Source organism: Physeter macrocephalus, chromosome 8 (assembly GCF_002837175.3).
Source record: "Physeter macrocephalus isolate SW-GA chromosome 8, ASM283717v5, whole genome shotgun sequence".
Classification (NCBI taxonomy): domain Eukaryota; kingdom Metazoa; phylum Chordata; class Mammalia; order Artiodactyla; family Physeteridae; genus Physeter; species Physeter macrocephalus.
This window is the reverse complement of record NC_041221.1, coordinates 154,643,599-154,671,490: the sequence shown is the minus strand read 5'-3', so window position 1 is coordinate 154,671,490 and position 27,892 is coordinate 154,643,599. Positions and strand designations below refer to the sequence as shown.

Sequence of the window (27,892 nt, the reverse complement as noted above, 5' to 3'; positions counted from 1 at the left end):
TCATCTACACCCTCTCCATACCATCCACCAGCTGAAACGCTTTCATGGCACTTATCAGAGTGTTAGTTGTATTTTATTTATATGATCAGTTGCTTAATGTCTCTCACCCTAGAGTGTATGGATTACAGGGATCGAATATATTTTTCTCACCTCGTGTGCCACAGTCTACCTTGGATGGTTGGGTGGACAAGTGGATGAGCCAATATGCCACCCGTGTGTCCTAAACATAGCCACACCTTGCGTTGACACGCCTCATATTTCTCCTGACCTTGGTGACTTCATGTCCTTTCTCAGATCGTAGCTTGCTGCCAGACATGGCCCTCTCAGTGGACTCGTCTTGGTACCGGTGGCAGTGGCGAGTCAGAGATGGCCTCCCACAGTCTCCATCAGAAGCCACACCACTGCTGAACCCAGAGGAGGGGACGCAGAACTACAGCCTGGCGCAGCAGCGGGTAGTGTTCCCCAACAACAACGTATTCCACCAGGATTGGGCCAAGGTCTCCAGGAGATACTCTGGCAACAGAATCTGCACCACCAAGTACACCCTCTTCACCTTCCTGCCCCAGAATCTCTTGGAGCAGTTTCACAGGTATACACGACCACTTGGCTGAACAGTACACACTTGATAGCCAAGTATTTGCCACTCAGAGGAACTCAGAAATGCTACCCTCTGGGCCAAATGCGTGTACCTTGAGAAGCTTTGTCATTCATTCATTCATTCATTCATTCAGTATTTATCAGATTCTACTCTCTGTTAAGTCATGTCTTGTGTACTAGAGGTACACGAGGGAAAAAAAAGACACATGGTCCTGACTATATTGGCTAGTGAAAGAGACAGATATTAATTTTAGGAATTATGTAAGTTGGTGTAAACTATAATTCAGATAGATACTTCCAAGGAGAAGTAAATGGTGCTATTAGAGTGAGTACAAGAGAAATCGGGCCTAGTTAGGAAAGTCAAGGAAGACTTCTAGGATGAAGTAACTGTGGAAGTCTAATATGAAAGAAGAGAATGTGTTAACTACGTGGAAAGAGGCAGAGAGAAGTCAGAGAAGGGAGCCAGAGAATGCTCTTTCAAACAGACCTTCATGTGCAAAGGCACTGTGGCAAGAGGGAGAAAGATGCACTTGGAAAACATAAAAGTGCAAGCCACTCTTTTGAGATAATATATGCAAAATTATCTTTTAATTATAAAGCAAAATATGCACCTAGACATTATCCTGAGTTTTGTAATTATTAGCACCTACCATTTCTTGAGCAACTACTATAGTCTGGAACCCTCCATTGCATACATAACAAATATTCCTCCCATGTAATATTTATAGGAGCCCTTTAAAGTAGATAGTACTATCCCCATTTTAAATGGGATTTGACTTTAAAGCCCTTACCATGAAGTTCGAGGTGACACTGAAAGAGAATGTCATTTTTAGTTGGCAAGGGCTAATAGTAGGGAAGCAGTAATGTGGCAAGTATATTTCTCTTCTCCATGGTTTTCATTCATACCTTGCTTGCCCCTTCCAGATGGGCTAACCTCTATTTCCTGTTCCTGGTGATTCTGAACTGGATGCCCTCCATGGAAGTCTTCCACAGGGAAATCACCATGTTACCGTTGGCCATTGTCCTGTTCATCATCATGGTCAAGGATGGCATAGAGGACTTCAAGAGACACCGCCTTGATAGAGAGATAAACTGCTCCAGCATCCAGATATATGAAAGGTAAGGGAAATCATTCCTCTGTTTTCTCTGTGGCAAATAGATTATGCAAACTTATCAGTGTTTTCAAAAAATTGGTCTCTCTTCTCACATTAATTTTCTTCAATTCATTTAATTCAGTGATACTCAACCAGGGCAATTTTGCCCTGCAAGGAACTTTTGACAATGTCTGCAGATGTTTTTGGTTGCCATATTGGGAAGGAGGTTGCTACTGGCATTTAGTGAGTAAAGGCCAAGGATGATGCTAAACATCCTACAATATACGGGACAACCTTCCACAACAAAGAATTATGATCCAGCCCAAAATGTCAATAGTGCTGAGATTTAAAAACCTTAATTTAACTCATGTAAATGCCATAAGAGCAGGGTTGAAACCTCAAGAATTAAACTCTAAAATTGACTGAATCATCTCAGGAGACCAAGTTCAGGAACAGCTCTTTGGAGAGTGATGGGTAATGTCTCCCAAACAGGAAAATGTACACCGTTTTTAAAGCATCTGTGGCTCTTGGTTAAAAATCCTTGCTTTTAGAACTTAGCCAGGTAGGTTTTAGGACCCAGAGTTGGCACACCTGTTCTTGGTTGCCTGGGGTGGAAAAGGAAGCTACCTGTGGGTGACGTCTGCATTCCAACAGGTGGAGTCTCCACAAACAGAAGGAAGTGACCTGGTGGGTACACACCTGTTCTCTGCAAGCTCTTTCCTTGTCATACTTCTCCCCAAGTTTTTATACACCGGCTTTTTACTTTTAGTTTTCCTTTTGAAAGAAGAGAGAAATTTTCAGCAGAGAGGGCGAGTAAAAGATGTCAGGAACATCACTCGCTGGCAGCTGAACAATGGAACTGATCAGGGAAGAACCTCTTTTATGGGGAGCTCAAGTGTCCTGCTATGTGAATTAAAGAGATGGGACTGCGCAGAGATGAGAAAGGAAGGCAAGAAAAGGCGGAAAAGGAAAGAAGACAAGAAACGAGTGGTGGTCTCCAACCTGCCCTTTGAAGGACGGTCCCACAAAGAGAACCCCAACAGATATTATCATGGGAATCAAATTAAAACCAGCAAGTACACTCTGCTGTCCTTCATACCCAAGAACGTCTTTGAGCAGCTACACCGGTTTGCCAATTTCTATTTTGTGGGCATTGTGATTCTGAATTTTATCCCCGTGGTCAGTGCTTTCCAGCCTGAGGTGAGCATGATACCAATCTGTATCATCCTGATTGTCACTGCCATCAAGGATGCTTGGGAAGACCTCCGGAGGTACAAATCCGATACAGTGATCAATAACCGAGAGTGCCTCGTCTATAGCAGGTAAAACGAAACACCCGGGGAAGTCTCGGCCCCACCTCTGATCTTTCTGTGGCTGCTACCACCACAGGTGCTGTTTATGGAAGGATGGGGTAGGGAGATAGCCTTATTTTATCGCAGTGAAACTGTTAAATTCTCCACAATGGTGATTATGGTTTCAAACTGAAAAACACAAAACAAAAGAAATTGAGGCTTGAGTCAATCGTTCATTAAAATTAGGAGGTCTTTATTATGTGACATTTTCTTTGCTGTTTCAAATGTGTTAGACATTTAAGAGTTTTGCATAAATTCACAACCATTTTAGGTCCAGTGTGGCCATGAGCACATTGGAGCGGGTTTGGAGACCCTTGGAGAAAAGTGGCATCGCTGTTTTTCAGGGAAGCAGTAGGCAGTGTATTAGGAGAACCAGCCCTGGAGACACACTGCCTGGATTGAACGCTGTCTCCATCAATCGCTAACTCTGTGACCTCAGGCAAGTGACCTAACCTCTCTGAGACTCATTTTGTCCTTCGTAAAATTGGAACACTTCCTGAGGTGGTCGTGAGAATTGCATGTGATAATCCTTGGAAAGTACTTAGCACTGCTCCTGATGTATGATAAATACTCAGTATGCAAACTGTAACTGCTTTATTTTTAGAATGTAAAACTCACATTAGCTCGATCAAGACTGTCCTTAAGCTTTCTCTCTGATATCCCAACCCAAACAAAAATGGCTCACCACCTGTCTTGCCATGTTCTTTAACATAGTTTTATACCTGTCATTGTCTTAGAAAGACTCCATTGAGTCAAAAACCAAACTGGGTTGTTAGGAAAAGGACACACTCTCGATCAGTAAGGGAAGAAAACAGAGTTATCGTGTGTCTTAACTTTGTGACAATTCATGTAGCCCAGAAAGGAGCAAGGGAATGGAGGCTGGGCTTGCAGTGAGACTGCGGTGACAGAGTGCTTTCTGGGCTGGCAATAAGAAACTTTGGATGAATCAGTCACTTAGACGAATACAGCAGGTAGGGGCTTGACTTCCTGCCAAATAAGGGAAAAAGTCCATCTCTCTCAAGAAGCACCATCCCTCTGACTTGTTCCCTCTGATCTTATGGACCCCAAGACGTTCTGTAGTTGCTCTGGTCCTTCTTAGAGTGAAAGGGGCTGGCTCTGAGGTGTGCCCTACAGCTGTTTAGGGGCTGCTTCTTTCTAAGAAGTTCTCTTCCCCGGGGTAGAACACGGAGCTTATGACTTGGAGCTGGCTGATGGATTATAGAGTTTATGAGCCAGACTCCACTCGGAAAATTGTAGCCTGGGGAAGCTTCTAAGGAGATCATGTAATGCAAGGGACTCAGCTGTCTCCAGGGCACCCCTAAGGGAACTTTCATACCTTCTCCTCAGCAAAAGATGAGCTTCTGTTCTGCTTGCCTACAGGACCAAAATTGCACATCTAAAAAAATTAATCTGAAGGTTTGGGTTTTTTTTTTTTTTTTCAGCTGGATCTAATTGTCTTGAGTATTGTTAGCACACTGAATACCTAGAGTTGAGATTGAGTCATCCCTCACCTTTGAGTAAGGAAATTATAAAGAGGAAAAAAAAAAAAAACTGTTGGAGTGTGCCGCCTTTCCTAAAGAGACTGATTTTTTAAGAAAACATTGTTTTTCTCTTGTCACCAATCCACCCCATCACTTTTTGTTTTCTGTCTTTCTCCTTTGTTGTTTTTCTCATAGAACATGCACAGTGAGGCTGGTTCCTTGGGGAGGGATACAGGTGGACCTCAGTGAGCCTGGTTCTCTTCTCCCTGCTTTGCCAGAAATCCTCTGCCCTGAGCATCCCACAAAAATAAGGCTGTTCTTGGGGATAATCTCAGTGTCAATCAGACCACAAACTGACCTGTGCTGGGTGCTGGCCTGGTACAGGCCAGGCTGTCGTCATTCTGTTCTCAAAATAGCTTCCAGGAAAATGGCAGAAAACTGAGGAGATAACAATCCAGAAAAAAGAGACGTTTATCCCCAGGCTCACTGGCAGGGAGGGACATACAGGTTTTTTTTTTTTTAAACAAATAATATTATTTTATTTATTTCTTAATAATATAATTTCAGAGAAATCGTTCTAAAATTATTACAGATAAAAGTTTAGTGATAATAATGGGTTTGATCATTCTTCACTATTTTGGTGAATCATAGTTTAACAAAGAGACTATTTGAAAACCAGGTTCTAAGTTCAGTTTATTTCAGTACTTGATTATCATAGTTCTCAGGACTGAAAAATTACCTTGGAAAAGCACACATCATGCAATATGTACTTGGGAAGACTTTATGGTTATTGATAATGGATATACAAATTCATATTTTTAATTGAAGTATAATTAATTTACAATGTTGTGTTAGTTTCAAGTATACAGCAAGGTGATTCAGTTTTATATATATTCTGTTGTGTCAGTTGAGATGCTCTCTACTGCAAGAAGCAGAAACCTTAACTTAAACAATTTTAACAATGAAGAGACTTTGTTTCTTTTTTTTTTTTTTGCTCCACCAGGGAAGCCCGAGAGACTTTATTTCTTAAGTCACTACAAATATGCTGAGGCGGGCAGGTGATCAGGCATGGTTCATTCAGCCAATCAGCATTCTAGCTGCAGCAGTTAGCTGTCCTTTTCATTCAGTCCCCCTCTGTGTCATCTTTACCCTCAGGTAGATTTCCCTCATGGCAATGAGATGGCTGCAGCAGCTCCAGCCCTCACATCTACATATAATAACCCACAAAGGGAGAAAGAAAAGCACTTCCAGAAGCATTCTTGGAAGGTCCAGGAAGCTTACTCCCCAGATCCTCCTCATCTCTCAGTGACCCCAGTGGGTCACATGCCCATCCCTGAACCAATCCCTCTGAGCAGGAGATGAGATTATGCTAATTAGGTTATACCTGAGCCATAGAGCCCAGCATGAGGTTCACTTCCCTGAAAGCATATGGGCTACACAGAGAAGGTGAAAAATCCAAATTTAAAAAATGAGGTATTTCCAAGAGAAGGAGAAACACATGTTGGAGAGGCCAGCACTATGTCCTCAACATCATCACCTTAAAATATTTTTGAGCCTCGACTCCTTGTGAATTGCTTTCCACATATTAACAGGAGCAGACACACTTCGGGACCTTCTGTAATGTCTATCCTTAAAGTTCTTCTAACCCTGAAGTGGATTAATTCTATGAAAAACCCCAGAATAGGAAGATAGAAAATGCTAGATATTATTATTATCTTAAGTGATGAGGCTGAGGAGCATTTCCTTTTGCCAAACGTTGAAGATATTGGGTTGGCCAAAAAGTTTGTTCAGGTTTGTCAGACCATCTTACTGAAAACCCCGAATGAAGTTTTTGGCCAACACAATACATGACGGGATGTCAGGCAAAGAATACAAGATCTGAGAGGACAATTTTTTTTCTGAGAAGCAACATGAAAGCTTACATCTCAAGCACTAGTTCTATCCATTTTGTCTCAGATTCACACATTTGAGAAACTGATGTCAAATGTCCTCATTTTTGTACAGTTGAATACTAGGACCCTAAGAATTTTGCTCACCTTAATCCCATGTATCATCCAGCCTAGACTTGTTTATACTGTGAGAGAATCTTTTTGCAAACAGCAGAAACCTTGTTTACAGAATTACAATCCTGTTAGAGCATTTTCTTTTAATATAGCAACTGTGCTTGTGGTCTAAAGGTGACCCATTAATCAGATTTATGGAATGACTTCAAGGAGAGATTAGCTTCAGAATTATATTAGCTTAGTTTCTCCCAGGGCTCAATTTAATGAATCTAGAAACCATACCCAGCAAGAGAATTGTATTTTTCCATCCAGCTTCATATATTTTTATCTGTATTCAGAAAACAGGCAACAAGGAAGCAGGAGTGGGAACCCAGGGAATCCATGAAGGTTTTTGTCCCCATAGTGTAATGCAGCAAAAGCCTTCCAGTGTTTCAGCAGCCGAGCACACAATTATTCATCTGTTCAGCAAGTCTTACGTCTGGACCGAGTACGTGTATATCAACATGGAAGGCCCCATGGACCCTCGAGGGGCTCTCAGTCCAGAGAGCACAAGGAACTTGTAAACAGCTACAGTGTCCTTTGCCTATGGACAAAGGGTCACAGTCATGCATGGGCTGTAGTGACACACCTGCCTGCCAAAAACATCAGAGCCAGCCGAGGGAAGCCTTCTCTGAAGAGGTGACATTTCAGGAGAGCACTGAAGGAAGAGCAGCATTCAAATAGGTAAAGAAAACAGGTCAGCTCACAGCCTGTTCATGTGTCACCTAAAGGTTGTATGTGTGATTTATGCTGGTCTCAAAAAGACCAGGATCAAGAGATATCAGGAGCTTAAGAGAGAAATGATTCAGATTAGAAACTTTCTTTTCTTTTCTTGGCCATGCCGCATGGCTTGGGGGATCTTAGTTCCCCGACCAGGGATCGAACTCAGGCCCTGGAAGCGAAAGCTCCGAGTCCTAGACGCTGGACCGCCAGGGAATTCCCTAGAAACGTTTAAATTCTGACTTTTTACCAAGACTTGGAGATACTCTTTTCTGTAAGTCAGGTGGCTGCTATAACATAAAAAGAATTCCAGATGCTACAGAATCGCGGCCAGTCTTCTGACAGCACGGCACTGAGGGCCTGGTTTCCCAGCTGTGGAAAGTTCTGTTGGAGAAGGCAAATGCCTGGCCTGCAGCCTGTTTTTATTTGTATATCAGTTTCCTTCCGTGCCGGTGCCCCCATAGGAAAGCCTGAGAATGAGGAAACCAGAGGTCCTCATCCTGGGTCTGTCACCAATTAACTACATGACCTAAATGAAGCCACTTAGGCAGGTGTGTCCCCATTTGTCTCATCTTTAAATAGTGGTCATAGTCTCTCTACAGTAAATTTTGTGAAAAGATGTGAGATGACATGTCAGAGGGCTTGAACGTAGCAGAGGTATAGAAACAGCTATACAATGCAGTGCCAAAGGAGAGTGCATAAAGCAGTCTCAGCAAGGATGTTTAAAACATGACATCTTACCGGATGCTTGGCATCACACCTGGGCTTGTCTCAGAACTGGCACTTACTAAATGTGTGGACACTTGTAGTTACTTGATCACTGCAGCCTCCATTTCAACTTGTATAAAGTGGGGCTAGTATTAGCACCTATCTCCCAGGGGCATGTGGATTGAATAAAGTAATCCTTATAAACTGGTAACTCAGTGTCTGCACCGTAATTAGCACTACGTAATTTTTTAAATTTCCAGTCACTTCAACTCTAATTTTTTCAGTGTCAGGCCCAACCTAAGCCTTCGTCTTTCTTGCTACATTTCCCACCCATACAAGGGAGGAATTGTTTATTTTATTGGCAAAGGTCAAGGGCATTCACTGAGCCACATTTACCAGTGGGCAGGGTAACAGTGTTTTAAAAGCAAAAACTTATGCTCTGCTCTCTCATTTCTCTTCTATTCTGTGTGGCAGGATTTAAAATCTGAATTTGGGAAACCCTGATAGAGCCTGGACCTCTTTCCCCTCACTCCGTTTCCACAGCACTGCTGAGCACACCCGGACCAAGATTTAGATTTAGGCGAGGGATTTAGGTGGCTTCATCTGGCCCGGAGCCGAAGCCACTTCTCCCAACCCAGCTTCTAACATAGAATGTACATTCAAATATCATATTTGTGTGGCTCTTAATATAATAGCTATTTGATCCCCATTCTACTATCATTTTCCTCCATATAACATCCCTCTGGGAAACCCAAAGGACATGAGATGATTGACAGGGTAGAATTTAGGCTTTGCCAGGGCCGTTCTAACATCGAAATACAATATGTATTCTTTACCCTAAAACTATATCCTCGGTTTGCTGCAGCTGTTAAATGAACAGCTGTACCCTCGGTTTGCTGCAGCTGTTAAGTGAACAGCTGTACCCTCGGTTTGCTGCAGCTGTTAAATGAAGTAATGTATGTAAATGCTTAGTATAGTTCCTGGCATTCAGTAGCCCTCAGAAAATGTTGGCTAAAATATTACTAAGGAGAGTTCTATAACCTCGATAGCCAAGAGTCACCATGAGCTTGACTCAAGGGGAGTAAGAAAGACAGATCACTGGCTGGGGTTTTGAACCGCATGGAAGAAGACAAACGCTTTACCACAGAACTTGACTCCAAGCTATAATAATATAGCAAACTAGGCCTAGGGAAAGAATCTGAAAGTGCACAAAACGGAGGATCATAGTGTCATTTGAAGCATGACTCTGAAAAGTGCCACTGGCTGTAGTTGATAGACCAGCAGACCACTGCATCCACTCTGCGGGTCTTTGCTCTGCATTTGGCACCAGCCAAGTAGCCTCCTCTCTAAAGGGTCAGTTTTGCAAGTGCCCACCCGACTCCCATGGCCTCGCCCTGTGCTCACAGAAGGCCATAAACTATGTGGGCCAATTCAGCTTGTCATTTCAGGATAGAATGCATTAGGTTCTCCCCCAAACTCAATGGGTGGAAGAATCATAAAACAAGAATTCAGGTGTCCCTGAAGCTCTGCACTTGTGTCAACAGGTGTGATTTGTATCTGAGCGGGTGAGCATTTACAGCTTCTGATTTGCCATTATGGAGCTCACAATTCCAAAAGCTGAGGCTCCTCTTCCCAACCCAGCCTCAGTTGTGTTTATGTCACCAGTTTCTGAGGCATCATCTGCTTAGTACTGCACTTTCAAACAGGACCAAGAGACCACGCTGAGCCATGAAGTCCCCACAGGTCTCACTCCTATGTCCTGGCAGACACACCTATGTGACCTTACACAAGTTAGATAACCTTTCTGGTCTTAAGTTTCCTCATCTATGAAACAGAGATAACAGTAATAATAAAAGTTGTATCATTATTAGTCAGCTAAATGGTAATGTTGGTTAAGTGCTGGGCTCATTATAGGCACTTAATACAAATAAGTTTATTATATTACATTACATTAAATACATTATATTATATTGTATCATCTCATCATATCTCATCATATCATACATCATATTATATTATTATGATATCATTTTTGGAAGTCTCCATTAGTGCGTCCATAACAAAAAGAGATATGTGTCAAAATGACTTAAGATTAGGAAAAGCTTCTCCTCTACTGCCTCATGTTCAACACAAATCTACAAGGAATCAATTACGGAATATTTACTGAACACTCCCCTGTGTGCTAGACACCATACCAGACTCCATGTAGGTACGGAAATATAAGACCCAGGGTCATCCCAGCTCTCAGCAAAGCTTATTACAGAGTTGAAAGTAGAAGACACATGAAACAATTAGGCCTCTGGTTGTTAATGAATTCACATAAATACAGATGCCCCAAGCTGCTGATTTGGGTCTTCATTCTTCCCACCCTAATACTCAGGCCTCCCCAGATATATCTGGGCATCCTCAGGTATAGTTAATATGTTCATGTCCCCCAATATTTCCATCCAAGCCAGGGGTCCTGGTCTCCTGCCCACTCCTCTGGCCTCAGCTGTTTCTTTCTGGAACTTCCCTGAGTCTAAAGCCCCCGTCACCGTGGTCTGTAGCAAGCAGGCGGGTGCGGGGACACAGCTGCACTCACTGCCCTCTGCCCCAGGCCCACGCTCTCTTTAGCATAACTTTAACTTAACTCTAAACCTTTAACTGCTGTTCCATTTCCATTTTGTGGCACCAGGTCAGGACAGAAGCCACAGGACCCTTCCTCCCTTTTCAGTTCCTTCCCCCTTGCTAAGCTCCTCCTCCAACCGCAAAGCCCCACCCCTCATTCACGACAGCTCATGAAAATAGACAAGCACACAGATTCTGTTCTCCTATCACCACAGCAGTAACCCTGTTTGCTTCAAGCTAGTAATAACTGTAATGATAATAATAGCAGCAGTAAATGTCATTTGCTCTAAGGTCATTTCGTGTATTATCTTGTTGAACTCTCACTTTAACCTGTAGAATAGATTTTATTTGTCCATTTGATAGATGAATAAATTGAGGGTCATATAGTCAAGTAGTGGGTTCAAGGTCACACTACCTTGTATGTAAGATGTAAGAAGTAGTTCTGGGTCAGGCTCACATGACTCCCAAGCTTTTAACCACCCCATGATATTGTCTCTACATGAGCACACCACTGTCAAGACAAAGACAGTTGGGCATTTCAAGTATTCCTGAACCAGCTACAGGACACTTGACTCTTCTTGGAGCCATGGAAAGAATAGAGGTTCCAACCCAAGTTTTGTTGCTATACACCTTGGCCAGGTCAGTTTCCTCACCCAAATTGGAGATTTATCAAATTTCCTCCAGCCTTGTTTTTTTTTTTTTTATTAAGACTTTATTTTTTTAAAGCAGTTTTAGGTTCACAGTAAAACTGAGGGGAAGGTACAGAGATTTCCCGTATACCCTCTGCCCTCACACATGCACAACTTCCCCCATTAACAACATCCCTCACCAAAGTGGTCTGTTTGTCGAAATTAATGAACCAACATTGAGACATCATCGTCACCCAAAGTCCGTAGTTTACAAGATGGCTCACTCTAGGTATTATACATTCTATGGGTTTGGTCAAATGTATAACGACCTGTACCCACCATTATGGTATCATACACAGTAGTTTCACTTCCCTAAATATCCTCTGTGCTCCACCTGTTCATCCTTACCCACCTCCCAACCCCTGGCAATCACTGATATTTTTACTGTCTCCATAGTTTTGCCTTTTCCAGAATGTCTTACAGTTGAAATCATACACTGTGTAGCCTTTTCACATTGGCTTCTTTCACTTAGCCATATGCATGTAAGCTCCCTCCATGTCTTATCATGGCTCGATAACTCACTTCTTTTTAGCTATGAATAATATTTCATTGTCTGCATGTACCACAGTTCATTCATTCACCTACTGAAGGACATCTGGATGCTTCCAAGTTTTGGAAATTATGAATAAAGCTGCCATAAACATACATGTGTGGGTTTTTGCATGGCATAAGTTTTCAACTCGTTTAGGTAAATAGGATACGTGATTGCTAGATCGTATAGTAAGAGGACGTTTAGTTTTATAAGAAACCACCAAACTGTCTTTCAAAGTGGCTGTACCATTGTGCATTCCTACCAACAGTGTGTGAGAGTGCCTCTTGCTCTACCTCCTCACCAGCAATTGGTGGTGTTAGCGTTCAAGATTCGGGGCATTCAAAGAGGTATTTTGTGGTATCTCATTTTAATTTGCATTTCTCTGGTGACATGTGATGGGGAGCTCTTTTCATGCTTATTTGACATCTGTATATCTTCTTTGGTGAGAGGTCTATTCAGATCTTTTGTCCATTTTTAATTGGGTTGTTTGTTCTCTTATTGTTGAGTTTTGAGTGTTTCTTTTTATATTTGGAATAATGACCCTTTATCGGATGTTTCTTTTGCAAAACACATATTTTCTCCCAGATGGTGGCTCGTCTTCTCATCCTCTTACCATTGTCTTTCACAGAACAGAAGTTTTTAATTTTAGTGAAGTCCAGCTTCTCAGTTACTTCTTTCATGAATAGTGCCTATGGTGTTTACCTAAAAAGTCATCACCATACCCAAGGTCATCTAGGTTTTCTGCTATGTTGTCTGCTAGGAGTTTTATAGTTCTGCATTTTACATTTAGGTCTGTGATGCATTCTGAGTTAATTTTTGTCAAGAGTGTAAGATCTGTGACTGGATTCTTCTTTCTTTTTCTTTTTTTTTTTTTTTTTTGGCATGTGGATATCCATTTGTTGAAAAGATTATCTTTGCTCGGTGGTATTGCCTTTGTTCCTTTGTCAAAAGTCAGTTGACTATAATTATGTGAATCTATTTCTGGGCTATCTATTCTGTTCCATTGATCTGTTTGTTTATTCTTTTGCCAATACCGCACGTCTTGATTACCGTGACTTTATAGTAAGTCTCGAGGATGGGTAGTGTCAATCCTCTCCTTCAATATCGAGTCGGCTAGTGTGGGTCTTTTGCCTCTTTACATAAACTGTAGAAGTAGTTTGTCAACATCCACAAAGAACTTTCTGGGCAGCCCTGATTTTAAGGATATATTTTTCTGGGAGTTTGCCCAGTAGCCAGCATCCAGAGCCCTTAGTCTTCAGTAGGCTGAATTTGGGTCCATCTTTTCTGGACTTGGGGAAAATGTTTGGATTTTTTAAGTTCCTTGTGTTTGCATATTATGTGCCTGAGCCCAATTCATGAAATGTAATCACGGACATAAAGCGGGCATCCCAATAGCATGAAGAAGAAAATGCTGGGGCTGGCGGTGGTGGTTAGCCCTCACCATAACATTAACAATCATTGTCATCAACATCATGAAAGAAGCTTGTATTCATTAAGTACTTACTAAGTGCAAAACCAAGAACTCAGTCCCTTACATGCGTCATGTCACTAATCCTTCCGATAACCCTCTGAGGCAAATACACGTATTACCTTCAGCTGAAGAAATAGAGTCTCTGAAAGATTAAGTAACTTCCCCAAGTCACACAGGTAGTAAGTGGTGAAGCTGTGATTCAAGCCCATTCTTAATCCCTAGACTGCACTCATTCTCACTGGCTTCCCCTTTCACCCTGGGGTAGCAATGCTGACCATCCTGGGCCTGAGATTCCAGCTTCCTGAAGGACAGCCCAGGTCAGCTCATCATCCTACGCTGAATGGGAAATCCCACAGACAACTAAGCTTCCTGATAAATCCCCTCTACTCTAGTTCCTTGAAACCCTTTTGACAAAATCCACATAGGACTTGAGAAATGGAAGCTTAAGCACCTTCTCCTCCTCCATTCCCCCCCTTTCACCTGCTTCCCCACAGGATCCAGTTGGTTATAAACCTCTCTTGCTGTTTATTTACCTCTTAATAAGCCCTATCTCCTCTCAGAAAGCCATTTAGCACTGCACCACTTAATTTCTCCCCAAGGCAGAATCTGCCAGATGGAGTCTTCGTCCCCAGCCACGTCGATTTGTCTTATTTTTAAGCAGCGGTGAACATGCCACAAAACTAAAATAGCAATCGGTTCCCAGGTGTGGACTCACTGAGCAGGGAAATGACCAGGAGTGTGTGGATGTGTCCACCCGGGGCAGCTGTTCCGAACGGGCTGGATTAACCAGGGAATGACTCCCGAAGGTGGCTTCCAGCCAGCTGTGGCCACATCTGGGCATCCCTCAATGCAGAAGCACGCCGCTTTTCTGCCTCAGCTGGATTCAGCCACTCAGCACCTCCTCGGGCTGGACGCCCCAACCCCGCAGCTATGCACCCTTGCCTTTTCCACAGTTGAGGAGACAAATTGGACCCCCAGAGGATCAGGAAACCAGCACAGAATAACCCAGTGCAAGAAGGAAATGTCCCCGATGTCACTTTTTCTTATCCCAAAATTCCTATAAAATCTGACTCTGATTCTATAATATTACTACATTTGAGTCAGTATAAATATATAATTCTTCAAATTTTGTACCAGCTAAATTACTAAATTATGTCCCCTCCCAAAAATTTTGAACACCCCCAAAATCATGTTTTTCCCATAGCTTCAGTGCTCCTGGACACACACGACAAGATGTGTGCCTGGAGGCGTATGTGCCTCTGTTTGAGCAGCACGACCCAGAGGTGGGCAATCTCTGTTTGGGGGAGGGTAAGCCTCCAACAGGGACGAAGCGTGTCCCTTCACCACTGCATGTCATCCTAAGGAAGAGAAGATTACATCTAAAGGAAAGACAGGCGATTATTAACAGGACAGCAGTATTGGACAGGACCTCCCAGGGACCCAAAGAATAATAGAAAGAAAACAGAGACCAGGCTGACTTATAGCTTCTTGTGTGGTTCCATTGACCTTGCGATACCTATCATCATGATGGGAATTGACAAGACAGCGCTCCAGCCAAACTCACTGAAGTGACTGCTCATAAATATATATACATATACACACACACACATATTTCATAAGTTCATCTGCATAACATCCATCTTCCATCCCATTAATAACTCACATCCTATAATATGCAGTGGAGCCCTTTATCAGAAGGAAGAAGAATGAATTTCAGTGTTCACGGGTGGAGGTGCATTGGCCTTGCCTTCGGTATGTCTACGTATGTAGCGTTCCCAGCTAGCTTTTGCAGACCTTCTGGTTTGAACCAGTGTGCTCTGGAAGTGTTGGCAGTCAGGATATTGCTCAGAGTCAAAGGTGTTCTCATTAAATCCAATCTCAGTACCGGGCAGGTTGCTGAGATTACAGCAAGCAACCAATGGTGGGCCATCCCCAAAGGCATTACCCAATAGGACAGAAGTCAAAGGGGAGAAGAGTAAAGACAAGTTGAGTGATAATCCTTTATTCCTTGGAGCAATTTTGCTGTAATAGTCAAGGATCCTTTTTTTTAAGTGCCCTCTCAAAAAGGAAAAAAAAAAAAAGCAATAGAGAAAGCCTCCCTCCTTCACCATACAAGATTCCTTTTCCAATGGAGAGTATCCGCCATTCCAATTTCTTTAAGTAGCTTTATATTTGGACATTTAACAGGTGTTCGCAAGGCTGCTCTGAAGAAAAAAAAATTCTTCCCTGAATCAACAGATAAATGTTTTTCTGAAATGGCAGTGAGAAACAGATCTGGGGGGGACTGTCTCTATTTTTCATGGTAAAAAAAAAAATAAAAATAAAAAAATATGGTAGAGCAGATGATAAGCTGCTCTAAAATAAGCTGATGGAATGAAAAAGTGCTTAGAAACCTGTTGCATCCTTTTTCCATTAAAAGAATTATTTTTATTAAAATGCTACAGATGCACTGCCCACAAAATGCTCAGAAGTGGTCCCCGTTGGGGTGATACTGCCCACAGTTAACCAGTGGCTGCTGCACTGGGCTCCCCAGAGCATGGGCACTTCCACAGAACTCTGTGGGTCTTTTGAGTTACAAGACTGCTCACTAATTGTAATCCCTGATTATTTTATAGACTCTGATCAGATCTTCCCTTGGTTGGCCTTCCAAAAGTCTTCCAGATGAATGTGCATCTATTTCAGGAAACTGGGGGACTCCTTTGCAAGGATCTTTTTGACAAGGAAAATGGGGTCTTAGGAGGGCTTGCTTGGGGTTCTCTACAGGGCCCCCAAAGAAAGGAGAAAGGCGTCAAACCCTTATCCTCCGCAAGAACTTTTACAAACTCAGAGCAGAAAAGTGAAATTCCAGTCACGTCTCCTTCTCTGTGGAAGAGTGGTCTTGTCATGCCCAGGGCAGCTCAGATTCCAACAAAAACAGAAGCAGTAACATGCCCAGAGAGGCTCAGCCTCAGTGGAGAAAAATAGCAAAAGAGAGCCTGCTTCTCCAGGCCTGGCTGGGCTCAGAGGCATCCAGCTGCAAGCCAGCTGGACTTAGTTTAAAGGACCACATGTGGAATATTGGTTTGGTCCCAGATCCCACATTTAAAGAGGAACATTTCCAAACACAGCCTTAGTCAGAAGAGCCCTCACCTCTAAGACAGATCTTGAAACTGTGTCACACAGAATAATTGAGGGCACTTGGAAAGTTAAATTTGACTTGGCAAGTCCAAAAGGCTTCAGAAGACACCTGATGAATACTTTAAAGTATTTTTTTAGGGCTTCCCTGTGTGGCACAGTGATTAAGAATCCGCCTGCCAATGCAGGAGACACTGGTTCGAGCCCTAGTCCGGGAAGATCCCACATGCCTGGAAGCAACTAAGCCCGTGCACCACAGCTACTGAGCCTGAGCTCTAGAGCCCACGAGCCACATCTACTGAAGCCCGGGCGCCTAGAGCCCGTGCTCCGCAACAAGAGAAGCCACCGCAATGAGAAACCCGCACACCGCAACGAAGAGGAGCCCCCGCTCACCACAACCAGAGAAAAGCCCGCGTGCGGCAACGAAGACCCAACGCAGCCAAAAATAAAATAAATAAAATAAATTCATTAAAATATATATATATATATTTTTTAATGGTAGAAGATGGAGTAAATCAGATTGCCTGGGAGAGCAGAATTAGTTCAATATTTGGCTAATCAGAAGGAAGAATTTCGTAAAATGAGGGCTCTTGGAAACGGAATGTATTGCCTTGGGGAGCAGTGAGTCCTTCTGCCAGGGCTGTAAAAGCTGATGCTTTTCTGGAGAGGAAAGAGGGGAATGATTTCCAGGAGGTAGAATATTCAAGCAGTGAAAACTGGGTTTGGTGTCAAGTCGGACCCAGACTCAGGGTCCAGCTCTGTTTTTGTAAGGCCTTGGGAAATTTCTCTTGAACCCTCAAGTTCCTTATTATGAAATGGGTATAACATCTCCAGTGAGTTATTATGCAAGTAAATGAAGTATTAATTCACCCTAGTGCTTGGCATGGTAGAAATGCTAATTTCACAATTGTTGCTGCCCCTGTGATTACCTGAGCTTGATAAATTGGATAGGAAGAGAAACTACATCATTTTCTCAGATTTCTTTAGCCCTCTGATCCTGTGATCACTGTGGGGCCCACCCTATCAAAGTTCCTGGTGCCATCTTCCTAATTCCCTGCTTCCTATTTCAGCACCACTCCAGATCTTCCTATGAAGATAGGAATGGTCTATATTCTCACCTTTCCCACTGCGGCTCTCCACCCCTAACCAGAAACAGTCTTTCCTATACTCCATTCTTTTGTGACCCTGCTTTCTACGGTGATAACTAGGTATTCTAGGAAGTGATGTATATTAAGAATACTATGTTAATATGACTATATAATCACCTTCTCCTTTAAATTTTTTCTCCAGCTAGGAAGCAAGGGCTGAGCACAGCAACCAGTCAATAGCCGACAGTCAATCAAAAGTCTACACGGTCATAAGGAGGGATCTTTACTAGTGGGATTCCATAGATCATGCTTAGCTTTTCTAGAGATGATCATAGTGGTCATTTGGGGCAAGGTAGAATACAGAGCAGTCCTGTGACAGGCTGACTGGAGGATATTAGGTGCAGGGGGGACCTTTTCCATTCACTCATTCATGTTCTGGAGAACTTTAACATTCACTCTGACCCCTGTCTTTCTCCAACCCCAGAAAAGAGCAGAGCTACACGCAGAAGTGCTGGAAGGATGTGCGAGTGGGGGACTTCATCCAAATGCAATGCAATGAGATCATACCAGCCGACATACTCCTCCTCTTTTCCTCGGACCCCAGTGGGATCTGTCATCTGGAAACCTCCAACTTGGATGGAGAGACAAACCTCAAACAGAGACGTGTTGTAAAGGGCTTCACACAGCAGGTAGGGCTCTTTCTAAGCTCTTCAGCTGGAATGGCAAAGGGAAGATGCCAGCCAGCTCTACTGGGAAACTGGATTTAATCTGGTGTGTAGAGGAGAAGGTAGTAGATGCCTCCTTTTCCCAGGCACTTAGGTACACTTAATCTTGCCACCAACTCTCTGAGATGGATATCATCCCCTTCTCACAGGTGGGGAAACTGAGGCTTGGGAAAGGTAAATAACTTGCTGAAGGCCTCAGAGTCCTTAAATGGGGACCCCCTCCATTCAACTGAAGAAACTGTGCTCTCTGCTCTAAACCGAGGAGTCTAGTATCTGCTCAATTACTCTTGAGACCAACCCATTTTTCTGTGCTTCTCCAATCCTGGCTCATCCTGCCCAGCTCAGCTTCAGCAGTTTCTCCCTCCATGAATTTTTTCTAATACTCCTTTGACCGCAGCATAAAAGCAGCAAGGTATCATTAACTGTTTTTCCATTTGTGAAGGTCTTACCTTCTCAACAGTATTGAAACCTCTTTAAGGACAGAGGGTGATCATCAGCATTTTAATTTAATCCCCACTTTCTGTGTGTGATACCTTGGATATCATGGAGGAATCATGATTGTTTGCTGGTTAAGAGCCCAGGCTCTAGAGTCTGGCGGAGCTGAACTCAAAGCCCAACCCCACCATTTATTAGCTGTCTGAACTAAGGCAAGTTATTACCCTCTCACACCTTCATTCCCTCATCTGGAAAATGGGCACAAAAATAGTACCCTCTCCATAGGGTGTTTCTGAAGACTGAATTGTTACTGAGCCAGACTTGGTTCTGCTTGCCCACGTGCAGCAAAGCCAGTCAACTGACACTGGGTCGTAGTGAAGGAAAACGCAGCATTTATCGTAAGGCGCCATACAAATAGTCTGGGACAGCTAGTGCTCAGAAAGACTGAACTCCCTGATGGGTTTCAGGAAAACATTTTTAAAGGCCAGCTAAGGGAGGGGGCGGTCACAGGGTATGTGATCTCCTCGTGCACAATTCTCTGATTGGTTGATGGTAAGGGAACAGGGTGGTGTCACAGGGGTTATCAATCCACAGGTGCCAGCAGTTCTTGGGGCTATGTGCTCATGGTCATCAGATAGTTAACATCTTCCATTCGATGGGGGTTTTCATGTCTGTAAAACAACTCAGGAAATGTGCATCAGATACCATTATCTAGGTACTTCAGAAAGGAACTAAAGCAGGGAATATGGGGGAGAGGTAAGCGCCAAAAAGGCCCCATAAGGTCCTGCTCGATTATAAAATAATATGTACATGAATTACTTAGCATGAAGGTAGGCGCATAGTAAGTAAGAGACCAGTAAATAGTTGGCAGTAAATATCAATGGCGTTCATAGGCAATATGTGTTGACTGATCGAAACTGGGTGTGATATTCCAGTTTTCAATTAAAATTCCCCTTGAAAGGGTTGATTTCCCATCTGGTACCTTTCTCTATGCATGGAAAAGAATAAAATTCTATCACTCCTCTTCATCCTGACAGCCTGTGGCTGGGGAGAAAATGGATGAATCAGGGGATTTAGAAGAAGGAAGGCAAGTGGTTCATTCTTCAGAGATGCTCGTGAGCTAACGTTTCGTTATCTAGACAGAAACTTCTCAAGAGAAGGCCACTCATCATACCTCACTTTGCCTCTCTCAAAGCCCCAGTTCTCATAAAATCGCTTTTCTATGATTGAACTCTGTTCTGTCATCCTTACGATGGGAATAATAATAATAGCTCTCCCAAAGTTTTGCTGTGTGATTCAAATGAGATAAGGAAAGTAAACAACAAAATAGAGGGTTTGCTGCATTGTAGATACACAGTAAATGGTCTATTGCTGCTACCTCAGCTATAGTTCCTACAGTGGGAATGGAAACCACCATGACCACCACGCCGTCACCTTGTTTGGTGGTTGTGATAGTGGCTCAGTCCTCCCATTGGTGCCCAGGCTCTATTGAGTCAGTCACTGCCCCAGGGCTTGGCGTCTGAGTTTTCTCTCCTTTGCCGGTCTTTGTCATACTCACCCAATCATCCCAGTGTTTACAAAAATGTAGGACGGGATCTGGGTAAGCTCACAAAGCCATTCTAGACACAAAATAACAATCTATTTCTTGGCTCAGGGCCCTGTGGGCTGCCCTCTAGAGCAAAGGTTTTCAGGCTTTTTTAACCATAACTCACAATAAGAGATACATATTGCACACACACACCTATCCACATGAACATGTGGGTATGTGTTTGAGTGTGTAAAACTGCCACCTCAGTCATACTAGGTGCAGAGGACTCTGAAACTTTCTATTCTATTCTATTGGGTTTTGGTTTTTGTTGTTGTTTTAATTAATTTATTTATTTTTGGCTGTGTTGGGTCTTCATTGCTGTGCACAGGCTTTCTCTAGCTGCGGTGAGTGGGGGCTCCTCTTGTTGAGGAGCACGGGCTCTAAGTGCTTGAGCTTCAATAGTTGTGGCACGTGGACTCAGTTGTGGCTTGCGGGCTCAGTAGTTGTGGCCCACAGGCTCAGTAGTTGTGGCGTGCAGGCTCAGTAGTTGTGGCGTGCGGGCTCAGTAGTTGTGGCACGTGGGCTCTAGAGTGCAGGCTCAGTAGGTGTGGCACACAGGCTTAGCTGCTCCGTGGCATGTGGGATCTTCAAGGGCTCGAACCCGTGTCCCCTGCATTGGCAGGCGGATTCTTAACCACTGTGCCACCAGGGAAGCCCCGGGTTTTTGTTGTGTTGTTTTGTTTTTTTTTTTTTTTTTAAGTTCTGGGAGCAGCAAAACGTGTGTGTGTTTGTAAATCTACCCTTCATCCGGCCCACCCCAACATCCTCACCACAACTCTGAGTCTTCTACTCTCTTTCTCAGGCAGTTATTTCATCACTGTTGAGGTTCACCCAGTCCCTTCTCTTTTTTGCCATTGGCAGCGGCTCGGAAGCTGTTCCTTGTATATTAATTAGTCTGATAGTTTGGGATTTGACTAGAATGAAGAGCTGGATGAAAGGGTCATTCACACTCCACTGCTATAAACCAGCCAATTCAAGTTAATCACATCTCTCAAACTCTAACCCTGAATTCTCATAGGGTACTTGGTGTAATGATTTACCAAAATAAATAAATAAATAAATTCACTTGTAAAGGGAACAAGATTATTTGATTTTGAAAGTTTCCAGAATTCTCTATTCTATTTCAATTCTTGATTCTCCCCCTCACTTTGCTTAAGTGTGCTTTTCCACTTCTATAAGAACAGGGATAAATAGTACTAATAATAATGCACTTTTTTAATGCTCTTATACATATAAGGTAAGTGAGGCACAGAAACGTGAAGTAACTTGCCCAAGGTCACTAAGCTGGGAAGTATTGGAACCAGGATTCAAAGCCAAGTTTGTCCAGTCTCAGCTCTTAAGGTTTGCAGTAGCTCATCTCCCTGGTCCTTTGACTCTCACCCAGACTTTACCCAGAATTGCTTACTTGAAAACACACATTTATCGTTTTCAATATTCTTTCCACATGTAAGTAACAAGCAGCAGGAAGAATAAAAGCAGGCCTAGCCAGCTCCCTGGGGCGGAGGAATTTTAGCTGCTCTTTGCGATCTTGCTTCTCCCTTATGTCTTCAGTGCAAAAAGATTTCTGAATATGGATAGAATTCTCTTCTGACTAACTCTCTATATAATATTTCTCAAATGTGTTGAACAAAGATGTTGATGAGAGTTGCAAGAAAAATACATGTTGCACTGTCAAATAAGATCAGAAGGCAATAGGTTACAAGTTTTCCAATAGTGTGTACTGCAGAACTTCTCAGATACTTTAATAAAGGGAGAGGGAGGGGGAGGGAGGTACTAGTATATAATATTTCTAATTATTTAACCACAGAAACCTTTTATTCCAAGGACCATATACCAGGACTACTACAGGAGAGGTGGGATCACAATTTAGAAATTTCCCTTAAATGCATTGAAGGTGTTTTGGATGTATCACAACCATCACAGGGAGAAACTTTTTCATATATACATGCATCCTTCCCCATTATTATCGCCAAATTATGATTCATGGGGACTGAGTAGTGGTCTGGGCATGCATATTTTTTAAATGTTCTCCCAGATGATCTTAATATGAACCTACCACTAGTTCATCAAAAACCTGTATAATAAAGGGCAGGTGTTACTTCCAAAAAACACTCATCATAATAATGGAAATAAAGCCACCATCTACAGGAGTCTTACATGTTTTGCCCATGTTGTCCTTTGTCCTCATGACCATCCTGTGAGGGGGACATCACTACTCCATTAGACAGATGAAAACCCTAAGGTACAGAAAAGGCAAAATTCACCACTTGTCTCAGAGACGATTTTGAACACCTGCAAATGTGGTTTGTAAATTTAATATCTTAAATAATTAGTATTAATGACCTTTTTTAGCTTGTTATTCCTATTGGCTATGAGACTTTTATTTTGCCAAAAGGGGGTTTTTACTAACCTCAGAGATTTCTAGAAACTCCCAACCCCACACCATATACCCACAACCATTTTCACTACTGTGTTCTGTTCATTCAAAGTCAATAAGACAAACTTTGTCCCAGCTCCCCTAGATCGGCACTTCTCAAGGTGGAGTCTGCCAAACCCTTATCTCGAGAGATAGTTCTTAAAAAACAAGGTCTGTGGTCAAATCTGATTAGGAGGCCGGAGTCCTTTGGACCCCTCTTGGAGGTTCCAATGTCCATGAACATTTTAAGGTCTCAGAGAAGACCTAGAGGAAGGAGGCCAGTTAAACTTTCTTTAACCCTGAGCTTTCCAAACTTATTTAACCTCAGAACCATTTGGGGCACAATAATTTTTCACCTTCATATGGAAACTTAAACACATTAATCTACATTGTGTGGAACACACGTGATCACAACAGGTGAGGAATGACCAAGAGGCTGACCATCCTCATGGCTTAGACAGCTCATCCTTTCCTTTCCTGCCTAGGTTCAGGGGAAATTATAAACATGAGAGATCTTCTCAAAAGGATCTTTCCCCTGTGACACAGCACATCATTCTCAACGTTGCCAAAGAGTTAGTTTCAAAATCCATTTCCCAGAATGCAACTTGGACCAAGTCAGGTTTCGGGTTTTTTTGTTGTTTTTTTTCAATTGGAACTTTTATGATGATGGGCCATCTTTGCATTCACAACATTATTGACCTGTTCTTGAAATATTTATTCCTACATCCCATTGCTGGGAAAAGGACAGAAAGGGAAGGAATACAAAATTAGGATTATGCCGAGGTCTGCAGGGCAGGCAAGAGGACTTCATTAGAGAATTAAATTGTACAGTTTTCTCTTTGGGGACATTTTTGACACCTGAAATCTCTTCTTTTTTAAAATTTTTTTTAATTGAAGTATAGTTAATTTACAATATTATGTTAACTTATGCTGTACAGCAAAATGAGTCAGTTATACACATATATACATTCTTTTTTAATATTCTTTTCCATTATGGTTTATCAAAGAATATTGAATATAATTCCCTGTGCTATACAGTAGGACCTTGTTGTTTATCGATTCTATATATAATAGTTTGCATCTGCTAATCCCAAACTCCCAATCCATCCTTCTTCCACCGCCCCCCGCTTAGTAAAATCTCTTCTTTAAAGGGGTTCCAAGATGGGCACTAGAGATTTAACACCTGAAAATAAGTATGTGCCATTTATTTTGGTAGATGGAACATTTACCAAAGTCAAAGAATCAGAAATGAATTCTTCCAATTAGTATTTCAGAGCAATTATCCTAGTTATCTTTTATCCAAACCATTGAAGCGCAAATCCTACTGAAGTATGTGTCAGATCATTTCCCAGTGACAAGGAACTTGGGACACCAAGTTGACGTGGACTAGCCCCTTCAGCATCACCTGAAAGCTTGTCAGAAATGCAAAATTTCAGGCCCTGCCCCAAACTAAACCAGACTCTGCAGTTTAAGAGATCCCCAGGTGATTCATGTACAATTGAAGTTGGAAAGCACTGGCCTAGAGCATCATTGATTAATGTAATAATTGTGCCTATCTGTTTTACTGCCCGCATTAAAGATTCTTAATTGAGGGCTTCCCTGGTGGCGCAGTGGTTGCGCGTCCGCCTGCCGATGCAGGGGAACCGGGTTCGCGCCCCGGTATGGGAAGATCCCACATGCCGCGGAGCGGCTGGGCCCGTGAGCCATGGCCGCTGAGCCTGCGCGTCCGGAGCCTGTGCTCCGCAACGGGAGAGGCCACAACAGAGGAAGGCCCGCATACCACAAAAAAAAAAAAAAAAGATTCTTAATTGACTCTGCCTTTTAACTAGCTTGAATTCCACTGAGGGTTAGTGCTTTTAAGCCATTTGCTCAACTAAAAAGAGCCATTGTAACCTGTATCCTCTGCAGTGAATGTGTGTGCTGATTTAACGTATTTAGACAGGACAGCACTTTACCTACGGAGTTGAGATGGGGTGGGGAATTATCTATCACTATCTCAGTTCAGTGATGATGCATCTTGAATGAAACAAAAAGTCTCTACCTGTCCATTCAACTTGTCTGCCCTGAGAACCAGAGAAGAATCCTCTTTCCTGGTGGATTTTATAATGGGACTGCCCCTAGTGGGCTGTTACACATTTTCTTTAAGAATGATACTTAGTCTTTTTACTTTTTGACCAGTGCTTAAATGTTGAGCAGAGATCACATTTTCTGTATCTTTTAATATAAGATCTATGTAACAATATATAATAATAATAATAAACTACAGTATCAATAGATAACTTGGTTGAGCACATACTATGTGCCATAAGCAGCTCTTCTAAGTGTTTTATACCTATTATTTCTTTCTACTCCTTCTAAAAACCCTTACGAGACAGGCGCTTTGATTATCGCCATTTGACAAATGAAGCAAGAACAGTTCAATAACTCTGCAAGCAAAGGACTGAGCTCAGCTTTAAACCCAAGCAGAGTTCTTTTATTTTAACTTTTCATTATGGGAATTTTCAAGTATATACAAAAGTAAGAATAATACGATACATTTTTATGTGCTCATCACCAAATTTCAACAATCAGCTCATAACCAATCTTGTTTTATCTAGATCCCCACCCTCTTCTCTCTGTTAATTATTTTGAAGCATGTCTTTTCAATACCCAGCATTTTATCTGTAAATATTTCATTATCTATCTGTCAAGAATAGGATTTTTAAAAATATACCATTCTATCTTTGTCACGCCTAAAATAGTGGCAATAATTCCTTGATCTCAACTTTCAAGTCAGTGTTCAATACTTCCAGTTTGTTTGAATAAGGATCAAAATAAGGCCAAATACTAAGATTACTTTCTTAAATCTCTTTTACTCTGTAGGTTCCCTATTCAGCTTTCTTTTTCCCCTTGCATATTTAGTTTTTGCTGCTGAATAAACCAAGTTGTTTGTCCCGTAAAATTTCCCATAGTCTAGATTTTGCTGATTGTGTTGTTTCCTTGTGGTTCCATTTTATGGTTTCCTACCCACTATATTTCTATAAATTGGTGGCTGGATCTAGTGCCTAAATCAGAGTCAGGTTAGACTTGTGTTTGTGTGCATGTTTATGTCAACATTACATCATAGGAAATAAAGTGTGTTACCATCTTGAGGTACAAAATGTCTGGTGGTCTTTTTTCAGTGTAAGCAGTCATTGATGATCATTGTTTAGATCCATTAATTCAATGGGATTTGCAAAGTGGTGATACTCTAACTCATGTATAAAGAGGAATTTCCCCTCATCAAGTATTTGGTTACTGTGCACTACCCTCTATAAAGGTAGGATAAGTGTTTGTTCCTTTCCTTTTATTTACCAGTTTTAAAACAATGACTTGATTCCCGAACATCCTCCAAAGTTGACCAATGAGTTTTTCTTTCTTAGTATCAATATGAACTCCTGGATTTAAACATGTTTGCTGTATGTCAAATCTTGCAGTTATTATCTTTATTGACTATCCCATCTTTAGCCAGTGGGAACTTCTTCAAATTGGCTTCCAAGTTCTTTTGCCATGACCTCAGTAGTCTTTGATAAATCTAGCCCCTTTCGATAGAAAAATGGCATTTAGAAATCATAGTAATTACATGCTAGAGGTACTTTTTGCTCTTGGGTTGATCATTGTTTCTAGGCCATTTAAGTGAACAGAACTAGGACTTTTTCTTTTTAAGATTGAATACATCAAGAATTATGCTGATACTTCAGTTCAAATTCAGGGCTAGAGGGTTTTACTCAACCTCATCAATATTAAGTATGTAAATCCTTCTCCCACATCAGGCAAAGTCCTTAACCACTGTACTACACAGCTCCCTTTTGATATTTGACACTCGATATTGGACACTCACCATTAGAAGTAGAATTAACAACATTTTCAAGATGAGAAAACTTAATTTCAGAGAGATTGAATCTTGTCAAGGGTTACCTAGCTAATATAGTATGGAGACAGAATTGGAACTAAATTCTGATGTACCTGATTATTTCTCCCACTGCTAAAGTAAATTTTAGATTCTTTTATATGTATTTTCCATTTCTCAAATAAATACAATTTTCATATATATGAAAATACTGAAATTTTATAAGTTTTAGTTATAATTATATACAATAATACTTAGTATGACCATGATGGACACAACCCTACAAAAAGCTGTTATTTTTATTTTTATAGCCCCCTGACCTCCTTTTTTTTTTTTAATTCAAACAAAAAGTCACAAAAATTATAATCATCCTCATCAGTTCACTCAGTCCCATGTAATTAATTTTTTTTATCTTGATCTTTTGTTAGCACTTTTATGAATTCATCAGTTTTCCATTAGAGTTCTGAAAATGCTTATTCATTCAGTTCAGCAGTATAGTCAGTTACCAGAAACCTGTACTTGTCAGTCTTTTCCATGAATTCCTTGAAGATGAAACCCTTTTACAGGAACATATTTGCAAAAGCATCAGAGTACACCCAGAACTGTCTGTAAATGACAAAAGACTTAAAAATGACCATGGTTAAAAATTTGATGAAAGTTCATATAATGCAATTGACAAGGAAATTTAGTTATTTCTGAGATATACATTTTAAAGTAATAACTAGAATTATGACATAATGTTATACCAGAACATGTAAGATTTTTAGAAATTTCATGTAATGTCTGAAACATTTATATTAATGTATTTCCATACAACTAACCCAAAGAAACTTTAGTATTACTTGTTTTTTTGTTTGTTTGTTTGTTTATACTGCAGGTTCTTATTAGTCATCAATTTTATACACATCAGTGTATACATGTCAATCCCAATCGCCCAATTCAGCACACCACCATCCCCACCCCACCGCAGCTTTCCCCCCTTGGTGTCCATACGTCTGTTCTCTACATTTGTGTCTCAACTTCTGCCGTGCAAACCGGTTCATCTGTACCATTTTTCTAGGTTCCACATACGTGCGTTAATATACGATATTTCTTTTTCTCTTTCTGACTTACTTCACTCTGTATGACGGTCTCTAGGTCCATCCATGTCTCAACAAATGGCTCAATTTCGTTCCTTTTTATGGCTGAGTAATATTCCATCGTATATATGTACCACTTCTTCTTTATCTATTCGTCTGTCGATGGGCATTTAGGTTGCTTCCATGACCTGGCTATTGTAAATAGTGCTGCAATGAACATTGGGGTGCATGTGTCTTTTTGAATTATGGTTTTCTCTGGGTATATGCCCAGTAGTGGGATTGCTGG

At 41.7% G+C, this 27,892-nt stretch overlaps 1 protein-coding gene across 1 annotated transcript in view; it reads left to right on the top strand.

Annotated features, from left to right (window-relative positions):
• Positions 1 to 308: 308 nt before the first annotated feature.
• The window catches only part of ATP10B (ATPase phospholipid transporting 10B (putative)), a 124,847-nt gene continuing 97,263 nt past the window's right edge, over positions 309 to 27,892 (top strand). The window contains exons 1-3 of the mRNA XM_007115735.3: positions 309 to 589; positions 1,522 to 1,716; positions 17,980 to 18,184. Coding sequence (XP_007115797.2) covers positions 315 to 589; positions 1,522 to 1,716; positions 17,980 to 18,184 — 675 coding nt within the window. The 5' untranslated portion in view covers positions 309 to 314. The remainder of the gene's footprint in view (positions 590 to 1,521; positions 1,717 to 17,979; positions 18,185 to 27,892) is intronic.